Source organism: Crocuta crocuta, unplaced genomic scaffold (genome assembly GCF_008692635.1).
Source record: "Crocuta crocuta isolate KB4526 unplaced genomic scaffold, BGI_CrCroc_1.0 scaffold16, whole genome shotgun sequence".
NCBI lineage: Eukaryota > Metazoa > Chordata > Mammalia > Carnivora > Hyaenidae > Crocuta > Crocuta crocuta.
Genome location: NW_027531893.1, coordinates 1,902,559 through 1,915,801, shown reverse-complemented (window position 1 = coordinate 1,915,801; position 13,243 = coordinate 1,902,559). Strand labels below are relative to the sequence as shown.

At 37.6% G+C, this 13,243-nt stretch overlaps 1 protein-coding gene across 5 annotated transcripts in view; it reads right to left on the bottom strand.

The window, feature by feature from the left end:
* The window catches only part of CADPS2 (calcium dependent secretion activator 2), a 397,782-nt gene that overhangs the window by 176,987 nt on the left and 207,552 nt on the right, over positions 1-13,243 (bottom strand). For all 5 annotated transcript variants that reach the window (XM_077773241.1, XM_077773245.1, XM_077773242.1 and 2 more), the window contains exon 8: positions 8,347-8,413. In XM_077773241.1, the coding sequence (XP_077629367.1) occupies positions 8,347-8,413 (67 nt within the window). The remainder of the gene's footprint in view (positions 1-8,346; positions 8,414-13,243) is intronic.

The window sequence follows — 13,243 nt, the reverse complement described above, 5'->3', positions numbered from 1 at the left end:
CTGCAGCGATCATGTTAACAGCTGGCAGCTTAGCAACTGCCACCGTCTAATTTCAGTAAAGATTAAGGCTTAAAAAATCCTTAGCTGGAAACGTTCTTGGCAGAGGCCAAAAGTGCTGCTAATTTTATTTAACAAAAAAAAAAAAAATCCCACAGTTTAATTTAATCAAGGAAAAGAAATCTATCTTCAAGATCATGATGGATTTGAGGGGAATGTATATATTTATTGTTCTGACCAAATGGCATAAAAGAGATTTAGCAATCAGCGTATAAGCTAAAAAGGGGAAAGGCAGTCTTTTGAAAGCAATGCTGAGAATGATGCACATATATTAATTTATTTAACAGACAGTTTCTACTCACAGGTCATAAGAAAAGACAAGGTCCTTATTTTCATGGAGCATATATTCTAGAAGGGGTATAGAAATAATAATGAAAATAAAAAAGATCATTTTGATTAGGAATATGCTCTGAAAAAAATATAAAATAAGATACCGGGACAGGGAGCGAGTTGAGAGGGACTTTTAGACTGGGTGGGCAGAAAAGGCCCGTTTGAGATGACATTTGACCTGATACTTGAATGGGTAGGTAGAATGAGCCAGCCATGGAGAAATGAAAACAGTAGAATGTTCAGAATTTCTATAGAGGGATTTGAGTAACCGAACAACCACAGACGGAAGAAAGGAAGGGGACTTAATTCAAGGCATAGTTCCCTAGACAGCCCACACTAAAAAATAAACCCTTATTACATATTTATTTGAGATACGTCTGGAGAGGGAGACTAGTGACTCTGAGGTACTACACGACAATTCTTGGCACTGTAATTGTCCTGGGGTAGAACCTTGCAAGTTGAAGCTCTGCTCAGGGTGACTGGGAAAGACTCACTGAAGAGGAAGCTACCTATAGGTTCTGCAGCAGCATCCCCAGGTCACGGTCGGGGTAATTCCAAGTGTGATGGGAAGTCACAGAACCATGTAAGCGGCGAGAAGTGGCAGAATCGGAGGTATGCCTCCCACAGGTTATTCTGGCAATGCAGACGACAGGTTAGGAGGAGAATAGCGGCGGCAGCAGCTAGAGTGATGTCGCAGGGGTCTACGTGAAGAGGACAGCGGTTCCAGCCAGGGCAGCCGCAGAGAAAACGGAGGGGGCTGGACGCAGGTGGGGCATGGTGCTGGCTGCAGACCAAACACCACATCTAGGCTTTGTCAATTTTATTAAGTCAATTTTATGTTCCACATAAAGATTTGAGAAGAAACCTAAATTAATTTGTAATGTTTATTTTTGAGAGAGAGAGAAAGAAAGAGAGAGGAAGAGAGAGATTCTAGTGGGGAAGGGGCAGAGAGACAGACAGACACAGAATCCGCAGCAGGCTCCAGGCTCTGAGCTGTCAGCATAGAGCCTGATGTGGGGCACACAAGTGGGGAGATCATGACCTGAGCCGAAGTCGGATCCTCAACCGACTGAGCCACCCAGGCGCCCTGAGAAGAAACCTAAATTAAAGGACAGGTAATATTCACTTCAATATTTACTGAGTCTTTACTATGTGGAAGGCACACTATGCACGTATATGTAAAGATATACTGTACATGTGTATAGATATACATATACACATAAGCTATACATACACACAGCATTTAAGTTATTATCAAAAATAACAGCCCACCAATATTTAATGCTGACTTTACAATACTGGATAATCCTCATTCATAGGTCCTTTGCACTTTTTTGTAGGTATGAGCTATACATTAAGAGGAATCAGACATTTCCTTGGAATCTAAATAAAAAGAAAAATTTTAAGATAACACAGATCTATATAAGAAAGGCATTTTGGCATTGGGATCCATATGAGATTCTCCTTACTAAATCCAGCTCAATGGTTATTCCACCTTGTCTTTTATAATTTTAGCTCCTGAGATACAGGTAAATGATCATGTAATAGTTCATATTTTAGAACTATTTTGAAGAGTAAATGCATTGTTAGTTAACGTCCAAGGGTAGATCGTATAACATGACAAATTTTTTTTGCTATGGAAAACTCAATGATCACAAAGCAAAAGTTATTTTAAAAAATAAAATCTAAGAAAAACTTTTCTTCCTCTAACATTTTGTTTCAAGTAAGCCCCAAAACCCATAGAATTTTCCATTTTCTTTCATATTACAAGTGTGCATTTTGAAAGATAAAATAACATATCCCACTTGACATATAAGGACTATTTCTTAACTATAAAAAATGACAAATGAAAAAACAAGCTGAAGTTCTGGTGACTATTTAAGTACTCATGAATCATCTAAAAGTTTATCATCCTACTTCTTCTTATAGGTATCCAAGCCCTTTGGCTCAGTAATTTCATTTCTACAAGAAATACTCCCACATACACTCAAAGCTTAATATATAAAAACTGTATATATACTGCTTGTACCATTGCTCGTTGATTAAAAGAAGAGGAACTTAAATGTGCAGAAAAGGGGAACTGTTACATAAATTATGTTAATCCATACTATGGGATCCAATCATCTGGTCAAAAGAATAAAGTGGATTTTTATATACTAACATGGCAACTTGTAATATTTTTCAAAGGGAATCAAAACAATGCACACACAGTATATGGAATAATTCCATTAAGAAAAGAAGGGTGTTTGTGTGTGTGTGTGCACGTGCAAGTTTAGAAGACCACACTAATGGGGCACCTGGGTGGCTCGGTCAGTTAAGCATCCGACTTTGGCTCAGGTCATGATCTCACAGTTTGTGGTTTCGAGCTCCGTGTTGGGCTCTGTGCCTACAGCTCAGAGCGTGGAGCTTGCTTCAGATTCTGCATCTCCCTCTCTCTCCGCCCCTCCTCTGTTCATGCTGTCTCTCTAAAATAAACATTAAAAATATTTTTTTTAAAAAGAAGGCCACTCTATTGGCAATGGTTACTTGGCAAAGGTCCTCTGAAGAGCAAAATAAAATAAGGTAGCAATGCGGGTAGGGGTGATGTTGATGAGGGGCCTTCATCTTCTCCATAAGCACTCCTGTATGACTTGATTTCATCCTACATTGTACATGCCCTGGGTCTGTAAATTTTAATTTAAAACATAAAGCTAGAGAGCTACTATCCCATGACTGTCTGGATCTGTCAACAGTGTATCTGTTTGCTTCACATCACAACAAGCCAACATAGCTGATGCCCTACGAGTAAATCTAGACCACAGAGTTCAAGCAGTAGCGGCATTCTCAGATATGTGACAGCAGCCTGCTGCAGTGGATTTCCACGTGTGCTGAAGACTTCAGAGAGCAAGAGGCTAGGGCAGCCACTTCTTTAAAGTCTAAAGCAGATTTTGATGGCATCTCACTAGACATGGTGCTTCTCACATGTGTGCAGCATGTACGCATCATCTGCAACATGGCTGACTGTTTACATCCTGTGCCAACTCGGCTAATGTGTACGTAATTAACGTTATGTCTTGATAGCCTGCTGTTGTTTGCAGAACTTCACGTCATGATTCTGACACACTGACAACAAGCAGTGAACACTTTGATACAGGGCCAAAACAACACTGATGTCAGTTTCCAGTGATGTCACGCAGTAAGTGGCCTTCAGGAGCACGAGACTCTCTATGCGATCACTTTTTGGCCGTTTCTAGTAAAAGTGCTTTGTACCTCATGAAGTTAATGATCGGCAGAGATTATTCCTACATCTATTTGTCTTCACATCAACTGCTTTTGTGTGTATCCATTTAATCATACCACGATGACAGAGAAAATAAAAGTTTACTCTCTAGACTATATGTGGATTCGAATGCTTGACTCCACCACATACTAACTTTCTAATTCCAGGTAAATAATATAACCCCTTGCTACATCAACTGTATCTGTACAACAGGGATCATAATACCTATACCTCAAACATACCTTGTTCTGTGTTTAAAAAGTGCTTCACATAAATGCCTGCTACTACTGCTTAATAAACATTAGAATAAATACAGCTATGCTTACAGTAGTAGGTGAGAGTGCTTCAGAAGTATCTGAATTTATTACAGAATATGCCGTACATGGGGACAAACAGTTATTTGAATAGGCATTAGCAGAACACAGAATTACGTAATTTCTTTTTATTAAATCATAGGGAATTTAAAAACTGTTTTATGGTTGGACTATAATGAACAAAATGTTTTAGTGTCATAAGTACTTTAATGTTATTCTCCAAGTCAAATAGTAAAACGCTGACTAAGTACAAGAAAAATGAGTAAGACACAAGATTAATCCTGGTAAGACTTCAAGCATATTCTTCAAAATCAATTGTTCTTTCAGTTTGGCTTGAACCAACACTTACTTTCATTAAAAAAAAAAAAAAAAAGAAAGAAAANAAAAAAAAAAAAAAAAAAAAAAGAAAGAAAAAACAAACACAAACACAGCCTCTTAAGAAACATAAAAATCTGTTTAACACAGTAACTATACTGACTTCAGAATCTAAATGGGGACCTAAACTAATCTTACTTAGAATCTTACTTAGAAGCTCACTAAGCACCCCATATTGATAAATAATTTTATTTTCCCATTTTGAACTCTGCTTTAAATGTTGATGTGAAAGTCTTTTCACCTCAGCGGCCCCTCGAGTGTTCACTTTGAACAATGACTTTGCAGCTGGCCAAACCGGACTCTCAATCAATTTTTATGAGTACAAATTCTTGAGGTGATGGCTGTATCTCCAGCTAGATCACTCATATAATACACACTCACAAGTGGTGATGAGATTCACATTATCGCCAGAGCACCATTCTGCCGATGGCAGCAGCGGACACAGCAGGGGCATAGTGTCCTCCCTGGAAAAATGACTCCTTCACCTTTCAATAATGCAGCCTGCAGGTATGAACTTACAAGCTGCATGCCAACAGAATGAGAGCTCTCTTTAAAAATACTAATAGAAACTACCCAGTTCCTCCCAATGGGTCACTCTTGCTGAATCTCCATACACATCCATCTTGATTTTGAAATGTGCGCATTCAATCTGTCTTCCCATTACATTTGGAATTGAAAGGAAGATTCAATTGTGTTTAAAACTTGAACAGGTTGCCAGAGTACTGGCATGCTTATTTCAATGCATTTGGGCATGGGATTCTCTACAGGAGCGCATATATATGAGTATTTGTGCAAAATTATAAGGCTTAAATATGACTTCAGATTTTAAGATGGCACCCCAGGTAGAATAAGTCTGAATTCATTACTGTCTGGTGGTGTTTTTTCTAAATTTCAGTTATAGAGTATATGGTTTTAAATTTAAATTTTAATTATGGGCTTAAATTTTTCCCTTTAAAATGTCAAACTTATTTTTGTTACTGGGAGAACTCTCTAGTTTCCCAAAGACATGGTTAATGTCCTCAAAGACACACCAATTAATGAACTCAAAGTATTCTAATTCTTTCATTTCTAAACTCTTTTACAGGGTTATCAAAGTATATGTTTATTCTGTAACTCTTGATTCTTGTTATCATATGATAGAAAATAAGGTATGCAGAAAAGGATTCCCTCAAACTTTACCTAGCCAAAAGCATGACGCAATCATCTGATCTCTCAAGACTGATCTAATAAAGCCAATTTTCATATGATCAATATAACAGGAACTCTCTTAGCCTGTCACTTAACCAGATCTCCAAACTAATGAACATTCTCTGTTTCATTCTTTAAAATATCCAGTAACTGCATCCTCTGGCATTTACCCAAAGGAACTGAAATCTTATGTCTACACTGCCCAGGACTGTTTACATTTACAGCAACTTTATACATTGTTGACAAAATTTACAAGCAACCAAGATGGTCTTCAATAGGTGAATAAATGAATAAACTGTGATTCTTCCAGACAATGGATTTTTTTTTTTTAAAGTAGGCTCCATGCCCAGCATGGAACCGAATGTGGGGCTTGAAATTACAACCCAGAGATCAAAAACTGAGCTGAGATCAAGAGCTGAGGACACTAACCGACTGAGCTAGCCAGGCACCCCCAGACAATGGAATATTATTTAATGCTAAAAAGAAATGAGTTATTAAGCATGTAAAGACATGGAGGAAATTTAAAAGCATATTACTAAGTGACATAAACCAATCTGAAAAGGTTGGATGCTCTATAATTCCAATTATATAACATTCTAGAAAACATCAAACTACGGAGACCGTAAAAAGATGAGTGGTTGCCGGGTGGGAGGGGAGGGATGCATGGGCAGAGAACGTAGGGTTATTAGGACAGTGAAAATACATGACATTTCAATGATGGATATAGGTCATTACACGTTTGTCCAAACACGTACACTACACACCACTAAGAGCGAACCACAGCATAAATAATGGGCACTGGATGACGCTGATGTGTCAGTGATGATTCATCCTGGGTAACATATGTATCAAGTGATGATGACAGGGGAGACCATGGCATGTGTGAAGATAGGGGATATATGGAAAATCTTTGTACCTGCCTCTCAATTTTGTTGTGAACCTCAAACTGCTCTGAAAAATAGTTTTTTAAAAAAAGGTAATAATAAAAACCATAATGACTACTAAGTAAATGTTCATGTTTATTTTTTTTAATTTTTAATGCTTTTTATTTATTTCTGAGAGCAAGCGAGCAAGAGAGCGAGAGCAAGCAAGCGTGCGAGTGTGAGCAGGGAAGGGTGAGAGAGAGAGGGAGACACAGAATCTGAAACAGGTTCTAGGCTCTAAGCCAGCTGTCAGCACAGAGCCTGATGTGGGGCTCGAGCCCACGAACTGTGAGATCATGACCTGAGCTGAAGTTGGACGCTTAACTGACTGAGCCACCCAGACGTCCCTAACTGTTCATGCTCATTAAGAGTCAGCTAGGATTGTGCCAGTCATATCAGCTATTAAAAATACAGAATTAAAAAAGATTCTACATAAATACGCTGAGTATGACTATGAAAACAAAGCTACTGTTTCTATGCGAAACCAACTGAGTGCTTTAGAAAGATTTGATAAAGATGAGTTGCTAATATAAACTTGTCAAATTAGATGTGAGACATCTACAAACAGGAATAGAAGCAAATGTCTAGAAAGATCTGCATTAAAGCTGCTTAGTAAATGCATTTAAATTCTTGTGCCAATGTAAAGAAATTAAACCTGGGAACCAGAGAAGACATCTTATGGGTATGGTTTTTGGAGAACAGACCACTCAGAACTCCAAACTGGAGACCCTTATGCAAAGCAAATGTGTGGGCTTTACATCAGGACCACCGATGTATGCCGTGTACATGCATGCGTATCTTTTGTTACAGTAGCTGGCCAAATAGGCTGGCTTTTTGCCATGTAGATGTAACTAGTTCTGACTAAATTTTCGTACTCCTCATGCAATTATCCTGCCACTGTGGCCCATCCAACAGTGGACAGATAACCTAACATCTGGAGGACATAAAATGACAGTTTTCCTTGCTTGGCATCTTACCACGTTATTCTGATCTAGGGCATTCAAATTTGCTTAATGTGTGGCTAGGAACCAGTAAGATTTTAGGGATTGTTTTATGTTAAGAATACCAAGAATAATTTTTTTATATAGAACCATTGGGAATAAAATAGCTTGGATTCATCATAGAATAGAATGGCCATTACTTAGAAAGTTACTCTTTAATGCACATTTAATTTAATGAGTATATTCTAGGAGCAAAGGTTATCCATGATTAAAAACTAACAACAAAAAAGAGTCAGCCAGAACATATATTCCAATAACCCCAAAATATCCGTTATCCTATTGCTAACACATCTATCAGTACTGGAAATTTAAAGCTATCATTACGTGAGTAAGTGATAAAAATGGCAGATTTGTATAAAAATGAGATCTTCTAAGTATTATGGTTTGTCTATAAAATATCAGCATGATGCAGTGGTTCCCAAGGTATGGTTTTGCAATCCTGGAGACTTTTAAGATCTTTTCAGGGAATCTGTGAGTTCAAAACTCTTTTTATAATAATATTCAGACATCATCTGCCTTTTCTGCAGTTATTCTCTGTGTGTACAGTGGAATTTTCCAGAGGCTAAATTTCATCTGATATTGCAACGGATTGAATATAGAAGCTGATATGAAAATACAGCTGCATTCTATTAAGCTAGACATTAAAGAGATGTGTAAAAGCATAGAATAATGTCACTCATTGCCCTAAATTGCTTGCTTCAAAAAAGTTATTTTACATAAAAATGTTACTTGTGTTAGCATGTAAAGAAATATACTTTTATTTTAAAATGAAATATTTAAAAGTTTCAGTTTTAATTTCTAACACAGTGAATACCAATAGATATAACTCACCAAACAAAAGTTTGAGACTGCTGTCTTAGACCAGTTAGGTAACAGAAAAAAAAAAAAAATTTACTAACCTGAACAAGAACAAAGTAACGTTTTTTCCATCTTTTCCAAACCTTCTGTCCAAGGGCATACAAATACCTGGTAAGAAAAACAAGCAAAGAGTATTTTAGATGAATAATGTTGTGGCTCTGTGTAATCATATTTCTTCCATAGGTATACATTCTGGAGCCTGGCCTGCTAAAAGCAAAGTTCAGTTCATTTGAAAAAGGAGACAACACGTAGCTTCTGTGTTACAAAATGACTGAGCTTATTCTAGGTTCTCGAAAGGGAATTGATTTATGTGGCTTAGCAATTTGTCAGTTCTTACTACAAATTGAGCCATGTTGGAGCTAGAAAGGATAATCAAAGAACCAGTGGGATTTTTATTCTGACAACACATTTCTTAGGAGACAAAAGGTGACAAACTGGGGAAAGGGACTCAATGTTTCAGCTCTCAGATGACTGGGGCTGAGGAGTGTGGCCCGAGAAGGAAGCGGCTGTGGAGTCAAGAACAAGAGTGAAGGGTCACTGTCCCGCTGGGTGACCCCGAGTTGTGCTGGCACCAATCTCAGTTTCTGTTTCTTCAAGTATAAATGGCAAGACTGGGTTAGCGGATTCCTAAAGTTGCTGTCAGCCTCATAATTTGGAGGTTTGGCTGACTGATGGTAGTATCTTAACACAAATTTCCTAACTATGAAATTCAGGTGAAGAGGACATGGTGCAATTCAACATAGTTTTAGCCAAGGCCTTTGTTTAACTGTGCATTGCTGTTAACAATGTGAATTGAAATGAATCGAGGAGTCAATCATTTGAGAAAACAACTTAGGTTCTTACTGAATAAATATAGATGTAAACTTATCAAGTTTATCAAGGAGGAAAAAGAAAAAATTAACAATTACTCAAGTGTAAGCATGCCATGGAGAGCTATTCAAAAATTACACCACGGACAAAAAACCCCTACACGTTGGAACTATATACACACTTCCTATAAAAGGAAGTTTGAAATATGACGAATACAGGCCAACTTTTTAAATTAAAATAAGATTTTTCAATAGTGTATCATAATATTTTTCTGAAGTGAAGGTTCACCACTGTAAAGGCTATTCAAACTAAATTTATATACAATTCTGAGTGATAAAAAAGAACTGCAGTTAAGCACTTATTTGGGGGCTTAAAGTCTTGAGAGCTTCACAATTTTTAACACTAAAATCTTAACTTGAATTTTTAGTTTCTGCGATATTAAAATAATTCTCTTTTGCCAAGCAAACATTTTCGCCCTCTTTTTAAAAAGTAATGCAAGAAATGAATGAACACTCTTCACTTTTGTCCCCTTCCCCCATTTGTCCCACCTCAAGCCCACCACCTTCTAGCAACCACCAATGTGTTCTCTGTAACTAAGAGCTTGATTTCTTGGGTTCTAAATGTTCAGGGAAAAACACACACACATAAAAACAAAAAAACAAAACGGAGTTACTAAAAGTCAAACTAGAAACTCGGAGTTTGCATTGGAAATCATCATCCATAACTGCTCAAATCAATTATGTATTTTGTGTCAAACCCATCAGCTTTCTAGGTGAACTATTTGCTCTCACAATACCCTTGATACCATGTCGCCTGCACTTCTGGATATAATGCGAATTCATTTAGTGACTGACTGACGGAGACGTCTATTGCTACTGTGCTCACCTGTTCACGATCACCTCCTGAGGTCCCTTTAAAACCCTTTGCCCCACCTTTGCTCTAGGCTATAATTTCTCTTCTGTGGTTCTGGTGATAGGTGTTGAGCTGCTCTCTTTCTGTCTTTCCTATGTAATTTCCCTCTCCTTGAAATGCACACACCCAAACCCCTATTACAGGGTTAACAGCAATGACCTCAGGAGCTAGACAGTGTGGACATGACAGATGCCCTCTATAAAAGTGCACCAGCAAGATGTGCACCGAATAGCTGCCTAGGAGTCAAAGAAGACATTCGAATCACCTTTGCCCGTGAACACTGCCTGCATCTCAGCTCCTTCAGCATCTCACTTAGCATGCTGCTGGGCAACTGGGTCATATTTAAGTGGAAGTGAATAGTGATAAGCAAACCATCAATACCACAAGCAAGTGTAAGTCTTGCTAAGGGTGATACACAAGTAATACTACTACCTGCTGCAACATCACTCAAAATCATGGCTGAACATATAGGGAAGGACAATGTAGGATTTCTCTGAAAACAGCAGAGTGGTGGGTGGATACATACATGTGTATACTGCAAGTTGGAAGATGTAAGAAATTGAATAAGAGACAATTTAAGAATGGAAATACGATAAGCATTTGGCCCATGAGGTATTTTGGGGGTGTTGTCCTGTAATGAGTTCAGTCAACCATATACAGATGTCACAGTGATCAGGGGTGCCTGGGTGGCTCAGTCGGTTAAGAGTCTGACTTTGGCTCAGGTCATGATCACACAGTTCGTGGGATTGAGCCCTGCATCAAGCTCTGTGCTGACGGCTAGCTCAGAGCCTGGAGACTGCTTCAGATTCTGTATCTCCCTTTCTCTCTGATCCTCTCCTGCTCATGCGCTCGCTCTCTCTCTCTCTCTCTCTCTCTCTCAGAAATAAATAAAACATTAGGGGCGCCTGGGTGGCTTAGTCGGTTAAGCGTCTGACTTCCACTTAGGTCATGATCTCGCAGTTCGTGGGTTCGAGCCCCGCGTTGGGCTCTGTGCTGACTGCCAGCTCAGAGCCTGGAGCCTGTTTCAGAGTCCGTTATCTCCCTCTCTCTCTGACCCTCCCCTGCTCATGCTGTCTCTCTCTCTCCTAGAATAAAAATATTAAAAAAAAGTTTTAAAAAAGAAATAAATAAAACATTAAAAAAATAAAAAAAAAGAAGTCACAGTGATCAAACATATCTAGAAAGTAGCTGGGCATGAGAGTTTCCCTCTCTGCATAAGAAAATAAATTACATTCAACACAAGATTGACTGCATAAGGGCAATGCTATAAGTGCTACGGAGCAAGATGATAGTTTCTGCCCTTCAGTTTTCACATTAGCCAGACAAAAATTTTACGAAATAAAATGGACATGAATATATCAAAAAAGATAACTATGCTAAATAAGAACACATTAAACTTAACTTCAACAAATGTGAGGTTTTTCATCTAAATGATTTCTGGAATTAAATGTCTAGCTGCTTTCTCACTAGCACAAAATTAGACTCTGGGCATAAGAGATAATTAAAATTAAGGAAAGAATGAAGAACAAGATGTTCGTCAATTCTGTTTAAAATAAAAAACACAAAACCCTCTAAGGATCAAATGGTAAGGAATAAATTGCCATGAACATTGACGCACAGAAAATGATACAGAAAAATTATTACTATGCTAAGTAAAAACAAACAACAGTCACATGAGCCTATAGTATATGCATGGCAAGAAAACCCAGAAAGATGCATCAAAATGTTAAGCCTGCAGTTAATACTGGGCTGGTGAGATTAAAGATTAATTTCATTTTTTTAAAGTTATCCCTACATCCAATTTGGGGCTCAAAGTCACAACGTCAAGGTTAAGATCTGCATTCTAATGAGCCAGCCAGGTGCTCCTTTGTATGGTTCTCTATGCCTTTACATTTCCACAATTTCTACACTGAGCATATCTCCCTTATTTTTAAAGTAAGGTTTATTGGTATAGTTTACATAATAGTAAGGTTCATCCATTTTAAGTACTATAATTTGGTGCGTGTTGACATAGCAATGTAACCACCACCACCACAATGGACTAACAGAACATCTGTATCCCTCCAAACCTTCCTTCAGGTCCTTGTATAATCAATCTTCTCCTCACATCCCCCAGCTCTGCAACCACTGACCTGATTTCTAACCTTAACAGTTGTTTTCCAGAATGTCATATAGGAGGGAAAATACAGTATGCACCCTTTCGTGTCTGGTTTCTTTCAGGTGGTAAAAAGCTTTTGAAATTCACCCTGTTGTCTATATTAGGAGTTCATTCTTTTCATTGCTGAATTTATTTCACTGTATAAATTAACTTCAATGTGTTTATCCATTTACCAGTTGGTGGACGTTTGGATTGCTCTTTTTTTTTCTTAGCTATCAAAAACAAAATTGCTATAAACACACATGAACAGGTCTTTGTGTGGGCCCATATTTTTATTCCTCTCAGGTAAATATCTAGGAGTGGGATTACTGAATTATATTTAAAGTGTGTGCTTAAACCTTTTATGAAACTGCCAAACTGTTTTTCAAAGTGACTGTACAATTTTGTATTACCACTAGCAATGTATAGGAGTACATCTTATTTCATAATCAGAAAAAAATACTGTTCTGAAGGATTTGAGGGATATGATCATTATGGAGCCATAAATCGTATTTCTGGTATGACAAAGTTGAATACAGTGACAAAGATCCTTCTCTTTGGTCTATAGGTATCTTGAGTACACTGGAGAACCCCTTCAATAAGCTTTAATAGTTCAATGGTTTTTCAGGTTTCAAGGCTATTCTCAAGTCTGTAGTTTGGTGGTCTTAGCTGTGGAAGGGTTGAATTGTGGAGAGAGTAAGGAAAAAGTTAGCCCAAATCATTTGAATATTCGGTTATAATCATATAATCCATTTTTTAGAAACTTCTGTAAAAACTAATATGCATTCTCTGCTCACTTTTTTTTTAATGTTGAGTGATAGGCTACAAATTATCTCATTTATGGCTAAAAATCCAGTAAGATTGTTTTATTTCAGATAAATATACTAAAGTTACATTTAACATGTTATGCTCTAGTAGGTAGTTAAGATTCAGTTCATTACACTTACATAGTGATGTTTGAGTAATCTTAGTTACTGAAAAATGAGTTGCTCTATACAGAGACTATATCCATAATGGATTTTTAAAGATTTTTGTATACAACAGGTAGACTTGATTTCAAATAGTTATAAAATATAATC